The following is a 14,279-nucleotide window of genomic DNA, read 5'->3' as shown; positions in this document are numbered from 1 at the left end:
TGTGATGTTACAATGAGTGGAGAGAGACTTGATTACAGCTACTGCAAATTGACATAAGACCTTCCCCAAATGGTATCCTGTACACCAGGAAACCATTTAATTCACTGGGTGGTAACTATATACAGTAACCAGATTATGGCGCCTGGTGGTTTAGTGGGTGCTTCAATCGGATTAAGCCTGTGTAGGCTTATATCCAAGGGGTGGCTGGGGTTTATTGCTAACGTTATGCCACTCGGATAAGTGAGTCTGGTCACTGTCATCTTAAATGTCAGGACCAGCTTGCCTAGCCCTGGGTTCCTACACTCCTCATGGGGCGACATAGGATTGGATGATGGATGGATGGATATTTCTTATTGTTTTCCAGAATTTGTTGGTGTTTATTGGATGATGTGGGGCATCCATAATTTTTTTTTTTCCCAATTTTCTTGCTTATGTGAAGTTATGTTAATTTTTAGTGGTGTTCAGATTCTGCATGGTTTCAAGTTCTTCTGGAGTGGGCTGAGTCATTTTCCATAGTTTGTTTTGGTTCTTGATGAGCTGTTTAATTTGAGAGGTAACGTTGGAATTTAAATTTTCGTGTTGTCACATGGGATATGGGATTTGCTGGCTGTTGTAATGATTCACATTAAGTGATAGTGCATTAATAATGTTATTGAACAAATCAGTGGTAAATGTTTCTAATGCCTGGTCTGTGTGTTTTGAGTGAACAATACCAACTTTGCTTTCCACCCTTTAACAGGATTTGCTTTTATAGTGTGTGATATGATGAGGAGGTGGTCTGATGGTAGATCAGGTACTATTTTCCAAGGAGTTTGAATGACCAGTGTAGGGGTGCGTTAGATGATGCTTGGGAGGAGACTATGTTATTGTCTCTGTGTTGGGGTTATGTAGAGGCATGGTGTTTAGATTATTTTGATATTCTGCAGCAGTTTTATGTCGAGGGAAGAGTCCATCCTATTGTGTGATGGTTGTGTAGATGTGTGCTAGTTGTTTAGATTTTTCAGAGATTCTAGTTGTTGTAGAATAAGGACCAGCTATCGAGCAGTGGAATCGCAAATGGTTGCTTCACCATGACAGCTTATGCAGCATATGTTACCAGCAGTTCATGGAAAGGAAAGAATTCCATCAGTCACAGGTCTGTCGTATTCACCTGACTCAGCAGCTTGAGAATTCTGGGTGTTCCCGAAACTGAAGCGCGTCAGTGAAAGGATGTTGCTTTGGTACAGTTAAAGACATCCACTTTGAGATTTGAGTATCTTGAATGTTACCAAGAAAGAAGTGTTCTAGTGAGTCTGCTATTAGTGAGACAAACTTTGGAACAAGTGTGTGATTGCAGGAGGATAACTTTAGTATACATATATCGTAATGTTCAGTTTTATACAAACTTTGGAACAAGTGCGTGATTGCAGGAGGATAACTTTAGTATTCAAGTGCGTGATTGCAGGAAGATAACTTTAGTATTCAAGTGCGTGATTGCAGGAGGATAACTTTAGTGTACATATATCATAAATGTTCAGTTTTAGACAAACTTTGGAACAAGTGTATGATTGCCAGAGGATAACTTTAGTATACATATATCATAATTTTTAGTTTTAGACAAACTTTGGAACAAGTGCGTGATTGCAGGAGGATAACTTTAGTATACATATATCGTAATGTTCAGTAAAACTGAGTATGCCAACCATGATTAGATTTTTTCTTTTTTTCAAATCGTAGTTTCTTTATCAGATTTCATAACTTATGCTATTTATTTGTCATTTTTTTCCACAGATTGCAGAAACTGTTGGTGGGAAGATTTGCACTTTTGGGTCATACCGGCTTGGTGTTGCTGGCCAAGGTGCTGATATTGATGCGCTGTGTGTGGCCCCACGCCATATTGAGCGGTCAGACTACTTCACTAGTTTCTATGACCTCTTGAGAAGTCAACCAGAAGTCACCGAGATGAGGGTATGTTACTTGTGTTGGCCAAGTTAGTACGGTAAAACCTCACTAGAACGGACTAATTGGGGCCCAAACCATTCCGTAAAAAGCGAAACTCCAAAAAAAGCGACATATGGACTTCCCCCTGCTAAGATATTTTCATGCATGAAAAGCGTTATGGGCACAATCCATCTTCACCACACCAGTTCTTCCTAACTCGGGGCAATATCCCATTTGCCTCTTTAACTTTTCTCAAATGCCACTATAAATAATTTATTGCATTACACACTGTAATTGTAGTAAGGGTTAGACTCGATAAAGGCCATATGTAACACACGGGAAGATAATTATGTTTATACATGAAAAATATCATGGCCACCATCCCGCTTCACCCCACCAGTTCATTCTAACTCGTGGCAGTGTCCATTTTGCCTCTTAGCTTTTCTAAAATGCCACTAAAAATAATTTGTTGCATAATTCAGTATAATTTTTGCAAGATTTAGACTCGATAAAGGCCATACGTAACACACAAAAGAAGATATCTTCATTCATGAAAAGCATCATGGCCACCATCTTGCTTCACCCTCATAAGTTCCTTCTGACCCAAGGCAATATCCTATTTGCCTCCTAACTTTTCTCTATGGCCCTTATAAATAATTTATTGCATAATACAGTGAAATTTAAGCAAATCTTAGACACAATAAAACTCATAATACGAAAAAATGTTTTTTTACGTAACCATTCCATCTCACTTGGGTCCCCCTACTCAACCCCCCCCCCCCACCTTGCTGAGTGTTTATCATCATTCAGCACCTGGTGAAGGATCCTTCAGAGCAAATCCTTCAAATTCATTACCCATTATCTTCAGGATCATCATCAAGGAACAGTGAATTGTCCTCCTGATTGTCTTCCCTGGCAGGAGATGAATCATGGACGGGAATCGGAGGTGTAAGTTCTACCTTGTGTGCCGTGTAGTGTACTTGATTTTAAGCGTTTCTCAAATACTGTACAGTACACTTTATACACCTTATTTTTTACAGTCTTACAAGCTAATGATGTTCACTTTGTGTATATCATTTATCACTTGTTACCCTCAAGCAGTATATCAGAGACTTCCGGGGAAATGATGTGGGGGGAAATGATATGGGCTGACTGAGGCAGAACACGGGGGAACAATAGTGACGCCACCAGCCCACCACCATCCGACACATGGACACACAGACTGCTTACCATGTGATTAATGTTTGGTGTCTTGAATATATATAATATTAATTCAGACCCCTTTTCTAATCTTCTTAGCATTTAGAAAGTGTTTGTTTAACTTAATTTTAAGCACTTTTCAAATACTGTACTGCCCATTTTATGCACGTTATTTACAATCATACAAACTAAAGATGTTCACTTTTTATATATAACTCATCACCCTCAAGCCTGGGAACTGCAATGCCCTGTACCCTCTAGCACAGGCCTGAGCCCCATCTCGCCCTGGACCCATGATCTATGCCGGTGGAACCCCCATCATGCCTGCCCCCAGAAGTCTGCCACTAGGTAGCGGGGGGAGTTTTCTGGCCGCATGCCCTTGCTGGTGCCAACCCCTATAACGTAGTGGGATACGTTGTGTGAAATGTAAAGTGCATGTGGTGTAGTGCATAGGATAGTTAGAGGAAATGTTTGGGAGAGTATGCAGGTCTACTCTCCATGTTACTGTCACACTGAAAAGGTCAGCAAAGGGGGATGGTTAGATAGCTAGTGAAACAGGAGCTTCAGCTTTCCCTATCACCAGCATTCCCATTCCCCTTGGGAGTACCACCCTGTTCGGCCTGTGCTACGGCCTCCTCCTACTGTCGCCATAGATGTATTCCGACGCTTTCTACACCCAAAAGCAGCACAGTGCTGTTGCATTTCAAGGTAAATAGTGGTCAACTTTGATGATTGTCAGGAACACGACACCATCTGCCTTGATCGTTCCAAGATGACTGCCGCCCAGACACATCTAGTGTCATGTGGCATCTAGGTTTATTTATATCTATGGGCAACGGGGCCTGTTATCACTAGAAAGAAACATCCAGTTCAAAGTAGTAGTACTGTAATAGTAAATTTCTGTCAGTGATATAAGTATTATAAAGCATTCTTACTTAGAATATGTCGCGTGAATGCCGGCTGCTGTGGCAGTCGTGGATATTTCTCTGCTATCACCTACCAACAGCTCTGTTAAAGGCTCGCCTCAAGAAATAGGTCAGTGAAATAATAAACAGATTAATTAAACAGTGTATAAAATTCAAATATCACGCACTCATTATAGACTAAAAATAACAGCTATGACCAAATTTGTCTGTTTCTTACCATGCATATATTACTTGCGAAAGTAATAAAATATGTGAAACAAAAGTGCTTCAGTGATGCTTGGAAAATTGTTCATTGAAGCACTAAACCTTTCTGAAACGACGATGGCGCAATGTGTCTGACTGTGTAGCCTACACCTGGCCACGACTTTGGCTAACTCTCTGGTCAGAGATTAGTGATCATGAGTGTACATATGGTAGCAAAGAAGACAGGCTGGCACCGTCTGTTGCTTATTTACATAAACATTTTATTACAGTAATCGCTCGATTATCCATGCAGTCCACATCCGTTCATTAGGTCTTGGTTATAGAGTATTATAACTGTAACCAGATTTATTTGTCTGTAACCATTTATAAAAGCTCTGGTTTCGGCGGCCAGCTGGCTGACAGAGTAAAAAAATTTTATTCAGTGGCTCACAGGCTTCTCTGTTCATGCACAGGTAATAGACCGTAACCCACAAGGTGAGCAAGAATGGCCGTACGGATCCCTAACATATTGTCGAAATCACCCGGCCACCTAAATCAGTGGAAACATACTGGCCGTGCACACGAGGAAAAAATATGTAAACCACAAGGTGAGCAAGAATGGCTGTATGGGTCCTTACTGAATGGTGAAAGTTTCCTGGCCAGCCGGATCATTGGGAACATAACTGCCCTCAGAGAAGTAACACAGAGCCTGACTCACCAGCAGAGCAAAAGTGCCTGTGGCATCTCTCACTTCTCCCTTCTGCCCACTCCCTCCTTCATCCCTCCTCGTACTCACAACAGGCTGACTTTCCATCTTCCCTTCTTCCCCAGTCCTCCTCCATCCTTGTGTCACGTATCATCCCTTTGCGAGTTTTTTTTATTTTTTTGTAATTCATTCGAACACTATTTGGTCATATCATATTTCCTAAATGAACACGAGAAGCTTGTGATATTCTGCATCAAGACATATGCTTTGCTCTTGCTCGGTGTGGAGAAAATTTTGCGCTAAGATGTTGGGAAGGTATTTGAAGGTATTTTTTTCTGTCCAACAGGTTTAGTCTCATTGCTTTTTTGTACTTTTGCCCATCAGCTTTCTGTGTTTTTATTAGCTTATCTTACAGTATAAATACCAGCAAAGATGTTGGTGTACAGTTTATGCTGATATAACCAGTTTCCAAGGGGCATATTGATATTGAAAGAAATTTTTTTCTTCATGAATGGAGTCAGCCATTATTCTTACTGTCTGAGAAACTTTTTGAATTCCTGAGAGAGTAAAAAATACTGCAGCTGTAATCTTCATTGATTTTTTTTGTGGACACTGTTGTTTAGGCATTACTTTCTTAATGTCTAGCATCACATTGGATATTCCCATGTGTGTTTTCATGTATAAATAAGGCCGAAAGACCAGTGAACACTCCCAAAATTAGGAGGGGCACTGTACATTATAGGTAGGATATTTGTGCACCTTTGTTGTTTATTCATTGTCTTCTTAGAGGCTTGAGTGTTGCAGCTGTGTGAGGCTTACATGCAGGAGTGTTAGTGCCAGCTTTAACATGTGGATATGTGACTGTGGTGTGGCATGAAAATGAGAAGTCAGGAATGAGAGCAGTGCAAATGGGACTGCAGAGGAATGCATGTGGTGTGCTGAGAGTGAATAGGATACGAAATAATGTGATTCGTGAAAGATAGAGTGAGGAAGTCTTTGGACACCAGAATTGAAGAGAGTATAGTGAGATGGTATGGTCATTGGAGGGAATGGATAACAATAGAGTGGTGAGAAAGGTATACCTGAGTTAATTTGAAGGAGGGAGGAGGTGAGGTGGGCCAAGGAGTTTTTTTTTTTTTTTTTTTTTTTTTTTTTTTTTTTTTTGTGAGCGACTCTGGGCATAGGCTTCACAGCCTGCTTTCAAGGCCCAGTAGTCCTCCTACATACTGCACACATCTGCATGTCACCACTTCGGCGCCAACACCCACTGTCCATATTGAATACACAAGGGCTGTCTCATACAGGACTGGTGTATTGGCATTAGCGGGGGTATTTTTATGACAAGTCAGCGGGTCTTTCTGGTAGATCAGTAAAGTCTGATATTTATGAAATTCATATCCTTAAACTGTTCCCTGTCCCAGCGGGATTTGAACCCGGGTCCGTCAGGACTGCTGGCCAACTCTATACCAATTGTGTAGTATGGAGAGTGGATTTGATATGAAATAATATGATTCAAGAATGATGTGGAGTTAGGAAGTCTGTGGACACCAGAATCGAAGAGAGTGTACTGAGATGGCATGGTCATGTGGAGAGAATGGATAACAATAGAGTAGTGAAAAAGGTATGTCTGAGTGAATTTGAAGGCGGAAGGAGGTGAGGTAGGCCAGGGAGAAGGTGGAGGGATATGGTGGATGAGTGTGTGAGGATGAGAGGTATGGAAGTCAGTGAGGTTAGGGGACTGACAAGAGATCGAGTTGGCTGGATGAACGTTGTGAGAAGAAGTGCATGGTCAGGGATTTGGCACCCCATATTAACAAGACAGCGTTCAGATTGACTCTGTCAGATACGTTTATGTGAAGCTACAGAATATGGTGAACGTACTTTGGCATATCAGATAGAGCCAGGATTCCAGGAGCTTGAATGATGAGTGAGTGGAAGCGTGGTCCACTGGACTGGGCAAACTTGGGCTGTCTGGACGTTGCTACTCCTCACCTTGCCCTGGGATGGGAAAGGATGTCAGGATGACACTGATAATGATATGATTCTGAGTGTCTAGCATTACACTGGATATTCTCATGTGTGTTTCGATTTCTAAATATTGAAGAAAGACCGCAGAGTACTGCGAAAATTAGGAGGGGTACTGTACTTTTTTTTTTTCTTTTTTTTTTTTTAAAGGATTACATTGCATATTCCAATGTGTGTTTTCATGTCCATGAAGAGCCGAAAGACCACAGAACACTGTCAAAATTAGCAGGGGTACTGTGCATAATTTTTTTTTTTTTTTTTTTTTTTTTGAGGATTATATTGCCTATTGCAGTGTGTGCTTTGATGTCTAAAAACATCCGAAAGACCTCAGAACACTCCCAAAATTAGGAGGGGTACTGTACATATTAGTAGGGTTTTGCTTTTTTTTTTTTTATTCATTGTTTTCTTAGTATTTAGGATTATATTGCATACTGCAATGTGTGCCTTGATGTCCAAAAACAGCTGAAAGGCCTCAGTGCACTGTCAAAATTAGGAGGGGTAGTGTACTTGCAGGTTGGGTAAGGGTATAGGTAGGGTATGGGTACAGTACTGAATTTTTCTCCGTATCCGTTCATTGCTTGTATCTGGTCATGCCTTTGGCTCTATTATGATGAATAATTGAGGGATTACTGTATTTTCCACAAAACAAGTCACAGACACTAAAAATATTTTGTTATTAAGTGATAGTGAGATATGTAAATGGATATTGGTTGAGCCAACATTAGGTGACTGGCTGGTTGGCAAGAAGACATAGCCAGTGCGTGCCATGGAAATAAATAATTCCCAGCTGGAAAGAAAATCTGTCTCTAGTTGAAACCGTAAAAAAAAAAAAAGAAGAAGAAGAAATCTCATCAATAACTAGGGATTACTATATGTCCTTTCATGTCTTCTCACATGTTTTCACCCTGTTGAGGTTCCATCAGTGACATACAGACTTGCATGTACAGCCACTCAAATACAAATTCCAACATGCACTGCTTACTCTGCATTCTAATTCCATCCACACATGTACCAGTTTATGAAGTATCAAGTGGGGATGGGTCACTTCTCCAGTGGCAGGAAGTGGTGTTTTTCTGCTATATGGATCAGTTAACCCATAGGACCCATAAAGCATGTCTTGAGCATTTACTGGGATAGTAGAGCTGCCTACCCTTGCGAAGTATGTCTGGCCTCTACAGTACTTAATCATTTCAGGATTACTGTATTTGTTGTTAATTTTCATTACAGGCAGTAGAGGAAGCATTCGTTCCTGTGATAAAAATGAAGTACGAGGGTATAGAGATCGATCTGCTGTTTGCACGGTTGGCTTTGAAGGAGGTACCTGACTCTGTAGACCTTCGTGATGATACCATCCTCAAGAACTTAGATGAGAAGTGTGTCCGCAGTCTCAATGGTTGCAGAGTTACCGATGAAATTCTCCGGCAGGTGCCCAACAGAGAGAGTTTCCGCCTCGCTCTTCGGGCTATCAAGCTCTGGGCCAAGCGTGAGTGTTTTTTCAGTTTCATTTCTCGAACAGCAATAAAAAAAGTTTTTTCCGTCATCCTATTTAACCTTTAGTTACTTTAGAACATCTAGGTATCAGTGAGCTTCTCATTACTATAAACATAGATTATGATGTTTTAGATTGGCTGAAATTGGTTTTATGTGAAGTCTGTGAGAGTTATACTTGTCTTATCTTGAGAAAACCATAAAAGCTCATGAGGACTGCCAGTGGTTTTAATGTAATTTTTGAGTCATTCTTGCCTTGGCATTAGTAAATTAAGCAATTTTTGTTGTCTCCCAGACATAGGCAGTACAGGGTTGGAGTTCATTGTGTGTGTGTGTGTGTGTGTGTGTGTGTGTGTGTGTGTGTGTGTGTGTGTGAACAAAATAAACAGCAAGGCCAGAGTGGCTGTTGTTTATGACATTGTTTTAGTCAGCATTGTACTTGTAATGCATTAGTTTATTGCTGTAGCGTATTTATAGTTCTTTAATATACTTTTACATGTCCTAGTGTTTTATGTTTGTGTAATAGTAGTGTGACCAAGAGTTTGAAGTATGAAGCCAGCTTGAGATGTAACTGCCAGTTATGAATAACAGGTGGGGGATAGGGATATGCAGGAGGGTTGCGAGCTGGGGTAGAGGTGGGTGGAGTTCATTTCATCCACTCCCCTCCCCTCTTCCCAGGGTATACAGAGGTAGGAAAGGGGGCACCTCTGAGCAAAAATTAGTACATGTGAGTGTACATATAGTACAGTAATACAGTACATACTATAATCATTATCATACTCACCTAGTGTAGGCACTGCCACAAAAGCCACAAACTCAGCCATCACACAGAACTAGGGTACATTTCACAACACTACAGCAACGATGATAGGCTTGGCACGTCGTGTGTGCTGCTCCGATGTGCATTGTAATTGGCTGGTGTGTGTCGCAGTGCTGCAGGGTCTGCCTGCGGGCCAATTGAGTCTCATGTCTGAGCCAGATGATACACATTACCGCCGAATAATGCATAATACCGCTGATTGCTTCCCGTTTTGGCGCCAGACATTGCCAAATTCTACTGGATATTGCTTTAATAGTGCCAGAGAAACAGCGCCGGATATTGTGTTGGACTGGATGTTGTGATGAATGGTAATTGAGTTTACTATATCTATATATATTTTTTGACTTTACAATTGTGTATAAAACTTCAGGCAAAAAAGATTATTTTGAAACTTGATCAGTTTGTCCATAATCGTGGAGCTGAGACTATAATAACAGTGAAAAGGTGTTTAACTAATTTTTTTTCTTTCTTGACCTCATGACAAAGGCAATTTTCCCCAGTGTTGTAGGAGCACCTGGCTCTAGGTCCCTCTATTTAATTAAACAGAGATCTTGTTTGTATATCATGCCACCTGCTTGATAAGCGTATTTTCAAGGCACTTCAAAATCCCTTCTTTTCTGCAGGCCATGGTGTATACAGTAATGTGCTAGGGTATCTTGGTGGTGTGTCGTGGGCCATGCTGGTTGCTCGCACCTGTCAGCTTTACCCTAATGCTACTGCCTCTACGCTTGTTGAAAAATTCTTCCTAGTCTTCTCGAAGTGGACTTGGCCCGCCCCTGTGTACCTGAAACAGCCCTATGATGCCAAGCTTGGCTTTAAGGTCAGTGTAGAGAAGTGGGTATGAAAAGAAAGTGGTGATGGTAAGTAGACCTGGGTTGTTATGTAATGTGTGAAGGCTGGGAAATTCAGTATGCAGTTAAAATGCATACCTGTAATATCTGTAGATGAATGTGCTATAATAGTTTTTGATATAGTTGTATATCAGTGGAGAGAGGGATGGCGTTAGTAATGAATGGTGATGAATGGACTATTTCAGATTTGTTGTATGCTGATGATGCAGTACTATTTGCATATACAGCAAAAGAACTTGGTAGACTAGTGCAGAGTTTTGCCAATGTCTGTGAAAATCGTGCCTGGAGAGTAAATGTAGAAAGGAATATGTGATGGTTATTGAGAGAAGGTGAATCATAGTGTGATGTTACAGTGAATGGAGAGACTGGAATTTGTGAGAGAGTTCAAATACCTGGGTGCAATGATAGAAAAGAGAGGAAAATGTGCAAAAGAAGTGGAAAGTAGAGTGACAAGGAAGGAAAGTAGCTGGTGCTATGAAGGCCTTGATAAGAAACAGAGGCTTGAGTGTTGCAGCTGCACGAGGCTGACGTGATGGAATGTTAGTGCCAGCACTAACATGTGGATGTGAGACTATGGTGTGGCATGAAAATGAAAAGTCAAGAGTTAGAGCAGTGGAGATGGGACTGCTGAGGAATGTATGTGTAGTATGGAGAGTGATTTGATATGAAATAATATGATTCAAGAAAGATGTGGAGTGAGGAAGTCTGTGGACACCAGAATCGAAGAGAGTGTACTGAGATGTCATGGTCATGTGGAGAGAATGGATAACAATAGAGTAATGAAAAAGGTGTGTCTGAGTGAATTTGAAGGAGGAAGGAGGCGAGGTAGGCCAGGGAGAAGGTGGAAGGATGTGGTGGATGAGTCTGTGAGGAAGAGAGGTTTGGAAGTCAGTGAGGCTAGGGGACTGACAAGAGAACGAACTGGCTGGATGAATGTTGTGAGAAGTGCATGATCAGAGACTTGACACCCCTTTTTAACGTGACAGCATCTGGATTGACTCTATCAGATACATTTACCTAAAGCTACAGAATGTGGTGAAAGTTTGTGGCATATCAGATAGAGCCAGGATTCTGGGAGCTTGAATGATGAGTGAATAGAAGCATGGCCCATTGGATTGGGCAAACTTGGCAGTCTGGATGTTGCTACTCCTCACCTTGCCCTAGGGTGAGAAAGGAGGTCCGGATGATGATGATATAGTTATTATCAAACTGGGTATAGTATCACAACACTGTAGTATTATAGTTTTGAATGTCATTGTGTTTGATTTGTTTCTTCAGTAGATATTTAAGGTAGCTATGTGAGTGGTAGGTGGAGGTTCTCACCATCCACTCACTCAGTGTAGTGCTGCTCTTGGGTGACTGCCCTTTCCTCTCTTCCCTCCTTCTTTCCTCTTCTGTCTTTCTTTCCTTCATTCTTTCCTCTTCCTTCTGTGTACAGGTGACTCTACACTGAGTGACAAGCCAAATGGATTCCTATACACCAGGAAACCATTTACTATGCTGGGTGGTAACCACATAACATAATTATGGCACCTGGTGGTTAAGAGGGTAATTAAGGCACTCCAGTCGGATTGAGCCTGGGCAGGTTCATATCCAAGGGGTTGTTGGGGTTTATTGCTCATGTGATGTCACTCATGGATGAGTGAAGCTGGTCACTATCATCTTAAATGTCAGGACCAACTTGCCTAGCCCTAAGTTCCTATGCTTCTCATGGGGCAACACAGGATTGGATGATGAATGATGAACTCAAAATGTCAGATATATGAGACTGTAACAATTTATCTCAACCTGCAGTTCAGGTCTCCCTGAGTTTCAGCCCTTGTAGCTGGTTGGCTTTCAGTGTAGCAGAAAGCTTGTCTTGTTTTTATTTCCAACATTGTGCTCTGTAGCTACCAGTAATACTTGTATCAACAGGTGAGAGCTCATTTCAGATGTTAACCCAAGCTGAGAAAGTGATAAATAGTATGTGAAACACGGTAATCTAGAGTAATAGATAGCTGGGACAGTCTGTCTATCTGTCTGTTGCCAGACGCTTTAATCCCTTACGGGGTGGCCACAAACAAATCACCTCCACGTAGCCCTGTCCCAAGCCATTTCACTGCCCTGCTCCCAACTTACACCCCCCTCTCTCATATACCTCTCCACTCCATCCCTCCACCTCATCCTTGGCCTCCCCCACCCTCTCCCCCCCTCCGCCTCACTCACATACATTCTCCTCATCAGTCTCTCACCCTCCATCCTCTCCACATGGCCAAACCACCTCAGTGTGTTCCTCCTAACGCTTCCTATCACATCCACATCCACACCACAACGCTCCTTCATATCCTCATTTGTCAGCCTGTCTCTCCATGTGACCCCACAGGGTCCTCTTAAATAACTCATTTCCACTGCTCTCACTCTTGACTTCTGTCCTTCCAGCAACTTCCAAGCTTCACTTCCATAAGTTAGAGTTGATATCACAATACAGTAAAAGTCCAATATTTCAGCATCCAAATCCCCGGCAAATCTGACATTTCGGCAGTTTTGAGAAATAGTCCCATTTACGAAAATCTCCGATCGTTCGGCAGATTCTCCGATTTTTTTCGTGAGCCTTGAAATTCTCCATGAGGCTCGCCAGCTAGCTACCCGCCTTTACCCGCCTTAGTGAGTGAGATAGTGAAAGTGATGGAACGAGTCTACCACTGCCATGAAGCTCAGAGGCTAGCTCTTTCTCCTATAGCATAAAGAGAGGACAAACGTAGTGAGTATAGCATTGGAAAGAGAATCTGTTTCGCCATTCTTCCGCCATTCTTCCGAGTTGTTGCTGTGCTGCTGCCGACTTCTCTTGATTCTTCTGTGTGCTTTGTGAACTTCGTACCGAAATACCTCTGAAATTACTATTCGAGCGTGCTGTAATCACCGTAACATCAGACAGGAGCTTTGTAACACCTGAGTGGACCAGCCGTGTGTTGTGAACAGTATAAACATCTTCTGTGTGCTTTGAAAATGGCCTCCACGTGTGGAAAGTTAACTGGTGTTAGCAAGAAGCGTACACATAAGATGTTGACTATTGCTCGGAAAATTGAGCTGTTGAAAAAATTAGAGGCTGGCATGAGTAGGAAACAGATTATGGATGAGTTTAACGTAAGCTCCTTTGCTCCCTCCTCTCCATCACCAACAGCAGTCTCTGAACCTCAAGCTCTACTGCCGCAGCAATAGGGAGAAGAGTCCTTAGAGCCTGTTGCAGGACCCTCTACTGCTGGGGACTTCTTCCAGCAGTAGCAGACTCCAATCAACCCCTTCTATTGTACATATGTAAATAAGGAACCTACTATAAGTTTAGGTAAGTGCATGTGAACTTGTAGGCCTACTGTACCATTACATTTATATACAGTATGTTCACTAATTTCTTTATTTTTCATATTCATGTATAGTACTGTATTCATTACAGTATTGTACAGTATCAAACAGTATACAGTACTCTCTCCAAACACATTTGTAATGATGTGAGTAATGATGATAGTGTTCACCGAAACATATAAGGTACTGAGTGGGTAGGGTTTTCGATAATTCGGCAATTTTGATATTTCGGCACTTGCCTGGTCCCATAGATGCCGAAAATTCGGACTTCTACTGTACTATCATGTAGTAACTTTTTCACTTCCATGCTCACATCCTTGTTCCTTATCACTGCTTTCAAGGAACCAGCAACCTTTCTTCCTTGTTGTACCCTTTCAATCACTTCACCCTCCAAACTTCCATCCTTACTCATCACACTCCCCAAGTACTTAAATGTGCTCACATTTTCCATTTCCTCACCATCCAACCTCACTGTACATTCACTGACTTCACCTTGCTCAAAGACCATCACTTTACTCTTCTTTACTTTCACCTTTAGATTCCGTTTCTTACACACTCTCCCAAACTCATCCACCAAGCCTTGCAGCTGAGACAGACTCAAACATATTTAGATTCCAGTTTTGATGAGCTTGCCCAAACCTTGGTTTTCACATTTGTGACAAATTTGCCAAATAAAGATGCCAGAATTTCCAGACAGTTTTCAGTCATGATATTTCCTTAGTGTTTTTGTGCATTGTATGGTGTGGTGTAAGCAGAACAAAAAGTAGCATAATGTCAAATAATTTCTGAGAAAAAATACAGTGCTAGTGTTATTTTGTAAC

General features: G+C 41.6%; 1 protein-coding gene across 1 annotated transcript in view; it reads left to right on the top strand.

Moving 5' to 3' along the window:
• hrg (poly(A) polymerase hiiragi) overlaps positions 1-14,279 on the top strand; it is a 165,204-nt gene that overhangs the window by 52,880 nt on the left and 98,045 nt on the right. Inside the window, exons 5-7 of the mRNA XM_080284885.1 lie at positions 1,771-1,947; positions 8,188-8,443; positions 9,892-10,088. Coding sequence (XP_080141011.1) covers positions 1,771-1,947; positions 8,188-8,443; positions 9,892-10,088 — 630 coding nt within the window. The remainder of the gene's footprint in view (positions 1-1,770; positions 1,948-8,187; positions 8,444-9,891; positions 10,089-14,279) is intronic.

Source organism: Coenobita brevimanus, chromosome 103 (assembly GCF_032717465.1).
Source record: "Coenobita brevimanus isolate Jiangsu-jjx chromosome 103, ASM3271746v2, whole genome shotgun sequence".
Lineage (NCBI taxonomy): Eukaryota > Metazoa > Arthropoda > Malacostraca > Decapoda > Coenobitidae > Coenobita > Coenobita brevimanus.
Note: the sequence above shows the minus strand (reverse complement) of the source record. Positions and strands in the feature narration are given on the sequence as shown.